General features: G+C 53.7%; 2 protein-coding genes across 2 annotated transcripts; one reads left to right on the top strand and one right to left on the bottom strand.

The window, feature by feature from the left end:
* Nucleotides 1-645: 645 nt before the first annotated feature.
* LOC123126298 (phenolic glucoside malonyltransferase 1-like) lies at nucleotides 646-2,136 on the bottom strand. Its single transcript, XM_044546664.1, has one exon. The coding sequence runs from the start codon at nucleotides 2,133-2,135 to the stop codon at nucleotides 777-779; it is 1,359 nt and encodes a 452-aa protein (XP_044402599.1). The 5' UTR covers nucleotide 2,136; the 3' UTR covers nucleotides 646-776.
* A 2,644-nt stretch (nucleotides 2,137-4,780) lies between these two features.
* LOC123126297 (phenolic glucoside malonyltransferase 2-like) lies at nucleotides 4,781-6,284 on the top strand. Its single transcript, XM_044546663.1, has one exon. It carries the CDS (start codon nucleotides 4,808-4,810, stop codon nucleotides 6,167-6,169), a length of 1,362 nt encoding a protein of 453 aa, XP_044402598.1. The 5' UTR covers nucleotides 4,781-4,807; the 3' UTR covers nucleotides 6,170-6,284.
* The last annotated feature ends 313 nt before the right edge of the window (nucleotides 6,285-6,597 follow it).

Below are 6,597 nucleotides of genomic sequence, written 5' to 3'. Positions count from 1 at the left end.
GTTCAAGCATCACTGCTCCTCACATGTTTGCGACTTCTCAATCATCATCGAGGGGAGCTCTTTAGAATTAGAATAGCTTGGGTAGTTCCGATAGGTAGCTCTAATAGGGGGTCACGCTGTGTTCTTTGTATCATGTGCTTCCTTCTTGTTGAGCGCTTGTCAAACGGTTGTTGATGATGCTTAAAAAACTTGTAATGATTCTGTTGCACCTACCGATGGCTGTGGGAGGGAGCTGTGGAACGTTTGTTTGTTGGCTGTTTGGCTCGGCTTTTAATAAAAAGCTAGGGCGGGGAGAAACCCCTTAAATTCAAAAAATAAATTGATCAAACTTGGCAAACAAAAATAATTTTCTTTGCGCTCCGTTCTATGAAAAGTTATACTCCCTCCGTTCCAAAATAGATGACTCAACTTTGTACTAACTCTATGTAACATGAACTCTGGCTAAGTGTGTACAATAATTTAATTTTGAATATATCCCCGGACCATAAATGAGCATATATTTCCACGAAATTGCACATCTAAGCGAATCTACCTTTCTCCTACATTTGTTTGAACATATAACTGTATTTCTAGGGACATTATCAGTCACATGAAACATGCAATTCTGCCTTATGTCATGTGTGATAGCAAGTATGTTAGTTCAAATAAGTTATTAAATCATGCATTATAAATTGATATAAACTAGATATGAAAACTTGAAAAGTTACACTCGTATCATATTACAACAAAGAAACACATGCATGTTGATCCATCCAAGCAAGGGCTTTTCTCATCAACTATAGACCCGCTAGCTCTTGCATGGCATCGGCAAAACACCGCTGAAAACTCTCCATGCTGCTTGTCGGCAATGAGATCCCTACCTCGATGCCGCCACCGTGGTTGCGTGCCTCCTCCACCGATATTGCGGAGGTTTTTGCCACGGACACCACATCCACCTTCACCGGCTTCCCGAACCCGAAATCGAGGTTGTACACGCGGAACCTTGGTGAATCAGCGACGGAGAGGACACCAGATTTGACCGCCTCCTTCACCCGCTCAACACACCCGTCCCACCTGTCCTGTGAACTCTCGCCCACTTCTTCCTGGAGGGCGTCGGACAATGCCATGAATGCCACCAAGAGGCCTCCCTTGCCGGTAGCCGCAATCTCGTCATGGCGCGCGGCAGCGATTGCCGGACCTAGGCAGTTCCCTAGGTACCTGTCAGGGACGGGCGGCTTCAACCGCGCTCGGTGATCCACAGAGAAGAGGAAGTAGGTTGTTTTTGTTTGGTTTTGTTCCTCTTTGGCTCGGCAGTAGCAGGACCACATTAAACTGAAGGCGGCGAGCAGCGACGAGCATCTGGGAGATGGCGCGCCCTGCTTGGCAGCCTCATCGGCAAGCATATTCTTGACGCCGTGTAGGAGCTCCTGAGGCAGCGTGAATGTGGCGAGGAGCTGGTCGTCCGGGATAGAGGACACACTGCTGCTCACGAACTCGATCTCGTCGTCGCTCGGCAGTCCTTTGCAGTAGATGTCGTATAGACCTCTGGGGTCGGCGATGAGCGTGCGGTCAATGACGGGAGTTGGCGGCATGTCGGCGCCAGCGCAGGCCGCAGCCCAGGTGTCCATGAAGTGCGTGGAGCTGGCACCGTCGCAGGCGGTGTGATGCACGGTGACACCGAGAGCGAGGCCCTGCCCCCCGGATAGCACCGTGGCCTGCACGGCGAGCACGGCACGGCCTTTGGGCAGCGGTGGCACCAGAGGCGCGAGCTTGGCCACCTGGACGGGGTCGTCCTGGGCAAGGTCGTCGATGTCGGTGTCGTACTCGGCGACGGTGAAGGAGACACCGTCGCCCGGCTGGTAGAAGAGCTCGTAGCGGTTGCTGTTGGGAGCGCCAGGGGTGAGGCGGACATGGCCGGCCAGCGGGTAGAAGAGGGTGAGGGCCTTGGAGAGCGAGACCTTGAGGTCAGAGATTAGGTGGGTGGTGTCTTGGTGGTGGTGGAGGCGGTAGAGGTAGAGGCGCTGGACAGGCGGCGGGCGGAGCCATTTGACGTCAAAGAAAGTGAGTGGGAGTGAGCGCGGCGGGAGGTGGAGGTTGGACGGCCTGACCACGCCGGCGTCTAGGACCCGGAGATTGCTATCAGCACCCATCACCATCTCGGGCACATGGATGGATAGACGTGCATACGGTGCATGTTATACTCATATACTCTACACATGTTACACTGTCGGTGCATGCATGAGGCAGGTAGGTAGCGTGCAGCGTGGCAGACTGAGTAGGTTATGAAGCCAAGCACGTGACGGTTGGTTGGGTTCTCATCTGGCCATCGTATATATGGATCCAGCGTCTCCTCCGTTTGTTTTCTAGTACGTCTGCTCTCTCGTCCGCTCGTTTCAACGGCCATGTACCCACTCATTTTCATAATTCTTTATTTCGTTTTCGCGATTTAAATTCTTATATATGTATTTGCATATTACAAAAATAGATTGTGATTTCTTGCTCTATTAGGAATAACTAGCTGTGAACTTAAATGTGTAGAAAAAATCGAAGTGTGCTCGAAATTGTTAATATCGTGTAATAGGTTTCATCATATATAGTAAACATAAATAATATTCCATCAATCATTCAAAACTTGGCAATAAAATGCATGCAAGTTTTTGAGTCTTTGTTGTATTCTTTTAGGCTCAGCTTATGGTTGATAAATTGCGATATGATGCGGTTACTCTCTAATCGGTTATGGAAAAGTAACAATGAAAGTACAAAACAGTGGGTAAAAATAAACACTAAAACTGACATAAATGGGCAGGGGGCGGGAACGATGATGAGGGGCTCCCACCACCGACCTCCCGCCACTGCTAACATGTCATCATTGAGGGCACGCCGACCACCACTGGTAATGTCTGTACCAGTGGCTGAATGTTTTAACGCCCGCCACTGAAAGTGTTTCCTAGGTAAATGAAATAAAGCTGCCGCGTCGGCATTTGCTGCGATGGCAGTGTTTTGCACACAATGCATTGATACCCATAAGAAATTGCAATATGTTACAATATTAGATTGATACAGATAGGAAATTGCAATATTCTACATTAATACCCATCTTTACATGCATGCATTTTGCTACCTTATCCACTAGTTGTTATCATGACTAACTTATAGTCCCGGTTGGAGACATCAACCGGGACTAAAGAGCGACAACCCCATTAGTCCCGGTTGGAGACACCAACCGGGACTAAAGGTCCCATCTGAATCGGGATTGATGCCTGCCGAGCCCCGGCCGACGTTCTAGCCGCTTGAACTGGGACTTTTTTGATGCGTATCATTTAATTGATAGAAGAAGTTAAGAGTGAGTACATGGGATACATCACATGACACGAATGCAGAAGGCATGACATGGCAACCGGAGCAGAGGGACACGGGATGCTCAGCCCAAACAGAAAAAAAGAAACACGGCTAAACTCGCCAACCTGGGACGCAGCCCGAACCAAATCATCATGACAACCGACATCCTCAAAACTACCGCCGAGGACACCGCGAGCAATCAAGACGGCGCCTTCATGAAGGAGAACGACGCCGGGGCGCCGTCACCGTCCGATCCGCAAAACTGGACCTAGGGTATCCCCTGATGCTCAAAGAGGGGCATAGATAGCAGCCATGGCAGCGCCTCCAAGAAGGGTACGGCACCCGCGGGTGTCGCCACTACCAGCGTCGAAAGGTCGAGCAGGGATTTCTCCCTGGCCATGTCTGAGCAATCCCAAGCCATCGGAGCGGAAAGTCGAGGAAAAGGAAGTCAAGTCGGAGGCCGAAGCCGCCATCGCAAGAAAGGGAGCAACGCCTGCCAACGAAGGGGCCAACAAGCGTTGCCGGAGGAGCGAGCTATGGAACAGGCGGAGTGGCGGATGGAGCACAGAGGTGGGCGGGATGGGCAGCCGAGGATGCAAGGGGGTGGGATGGTGGCCGAAGACCCGGACGAGCCAGGATCCGGAAAGGCGCAGATCCAGGCCGCCAGGACCGGAGCCGCGGGGACACCAGGCAAGCTGAAGAAGCTGGAAGGGGACGCAGCTCCAGGAGCACGCCGGAGTCGAAGCAGCACCGGGATGGATGCCGGCCAACCAAGAACGCCTGCAGGGGGTGGTTGCGGAGCTGCCGAGATGCCGACCAGCCGGAGGAACTGGAAGGAGACGCAGTTCGGTCACGGCGAGCGTCGGATCTGGAGCCGCCCCGGCCAACCATGGACGCAGGAGGAGGGCGCAGGTCCATGGGGCGCCGGGGCCAAAGCCGGACCTGCAGGGTAGGGGGTGAAGGGAGACGCAGGCGTGCCACACACCCGGCCAGCGCGTTGCAGGAGACAGCCGCCGCCGGGCAACCCGAGGACCACCGAGATGCAACACCACCCCGGAGCCATGAACCAGGACTGATACTCACATTAGTCCTGATTCGTAAGGCTACCGGGACTATTGCTCTGGTCTGGCCAGAACCAAAGCCCTGTTTTCTACTAGTGATATGTGTTTGTTTCACAATTGTTTAAAACATAGAAATATAAATTTTGATTTTAAAAATTGCAAATGGTGCTCGGTCTCCAAAAGCAATTTTCATAAACAAATTGCTAATTAAGCAGAGCAAGCTAGATGACACGCTGCTACCAACATACCGGAATACCTACCCAGCACGTGCTTCGCTCCATGACCTACTCGAGCTGCCACGCTGCTACCTACCCACCTGCCTCCTGCGCCTACAGTGTATAACATGCACTATCACTCTTCACTATATATAGGAATAGTGAACACGAATATACGATGCACATCCCCATCCATCATATCCATCCAACAACATGGGTGCCGATAGCAATCTCTGCGTCCTGCATGCCGACGTTGTCACGCCATCCGACGTCGACCTCCCACCGCACTCCCTCCCGCTCACCTTCTTTGACGTCAAATGGCTGCGAGGGCCGCCCGTCCAGCGACTCTTCCTCTACCGTCTCCAGGACCACCACCACCACGGCAATGTCCAGCAGCTCCTCTCCGACCTCAGGGCATCCCTCTCCAAGGCGCTCAACCTCTTCTACCCGCTCGCCGGCCATGTCCGTCTCGCCCCCGACACCAACCGCTACGAGCTCTTCTACCAGCCGGGCGATGGCGTCTCCTTCACCGTCGCCGAGTATGACGCCGACGTCGGTGACCTCGCCAGCGACGGCCCCGTGCAGGTCGCCATGCTCGCGCCTCTCGTGCCGTCGCTTCCAAAGGGCCGCGCCGTGCTCGCCCTGCAGGCCACAGTGCTGCTCGGTGGGCGGGGCGTCGCGCTCGGCGTAACTATGCACCACACCGCCGGTGACGACGCCAGCTCCACCCACCTCCTGCACACCTGGGCCGCCCTCTGCAACGGTGCCGTCGAAATGCCGCCGCCACCCGTGTTGGACCACACGCTCGTCGCTGACCCCAGGGGCCTCTACGACATCTACTGCCAAGGAATGCCCAGCGGCGGCAACGAGATGGAATTCGTGACCAGCAGCGTGTCCTCCGTCCCCGACGACCAGCTCGTCGCCACCTTCACGCTACCTCAAGAGGTCCTAACTGCCATCAAGGAAGCGCTCGCCGGAGAGGCGACGAGGCACGGTGCGCCGCCGCGCAGATGCTCGTCGACGCTCGCGGCCTACACCTTCATCTGGTCCTGCTACTACCGAGCCAAAAAGGATCAGGAACAAGGTCATGCAAAAACTACCCACTTCCTCTTCTCTGTGGATCACCGGGCACGGTTGAAGCCGCCCCTCCCTGCCACATACTTTGGCAACTGCAGCATCCCGGCCATCGCCGTCACGCGCCATGACGAGCTCACGGCGGCCGGCACGGGGGGCCTCTTCGCGGCATTCACGGCAATCGCGAACGCGCTCGAGGAAGTGGTGAGCGAGGGGTACCCGGAGAGGTGGGACGGATGCGGCAAGAGGGTGATGGAGGCCGCAAAGGCCGGCATGATGTTCGTGGTGGGGTCGCCGAGGTTCCGCGTGTATGACGTCGACTTCGGGTTCGGGAGGCCGGCAAAGGTGGTGGCGGTGTCTGGGGCGATGCCTGGCGCGATGCCGGTGGCAGATGCGCGCAACGGCGATGGTGGCGTCGAGGTGGGGCTAACGTTTTCGGCGGGCGGCATGGAGCATTTCCAGCGGTGCTTTTCTGATGCCATGCATGCGATCGGCATGTAAGAGAAGAGTCTATGTTTAATGAGAAGAGTATTTCTTTTGTGGGTAATGGGAAGAGTCCTTTAGATGGACCGACATGCAAGTTCTTGTGTTGCAGTACACTCTCCATTCTAAAATACAGTGCGTATTAGTTTTTTCAAAAGTTAAACTTTCAATGTTTAACCAAGTTTCGAGAAGAAACATATGCAATTCCAAATGAATAAAATGTAAAAATGCATTTATGATTGATCTAATGATACAAATTTGGCATATGTTCTATTTATTTTCTGTATAAAAGAGTCTTGGTTGAACATCGAGAAAAGTTAGACTCTCAAAAAAACTAATATGCACGTAGGGCCCAGGCCCGGGGCGTGGGAAATTTGTTTCCAACTACCTAGATTTCAAGTTGGGCCCGGGGTCTAGCCCAACAAGCACTGCACGCAACCACGCAC

The sequence above is a fragment of the Triticum aestivum genome, chromosome 5D, assembly GCF_018294505.1.
Source record: "Triticum aestivum cultivar Chinese Spring chromosome 5D, IWGSC CS RefSeq v2.1, whole genome shotgun sequence".
NCBI lineage: Eukaryota > Viridiplantae > Streptophyta > Magnoliopsida > Poales > Poaceae > Triticum > Triticum aestivum.
The sequence above is the reverse complement of the archived record's forward strand: the minus strand, read 5'-3'. Positions and strand labels throughout refer to the sequence as shown.

What these genes read in the sequence shown, in the direction of transcription:
- LOC123126298 (XM_044546664.1), bottom strand. Translation starts at nt 2,135, where the DNA reads ATGGTGATGGGTGCTGATAGCAATCTCCGGGTCCTAGACGCCGGCGTG.
- LOC123126297 (XM_044546663.1), top strand. Translation starts at nt 4,808, where the DNA reads ATGGGTGCCGATAGCAATCTCTGCGTCCTGCATGCCGACGTTGTCACG.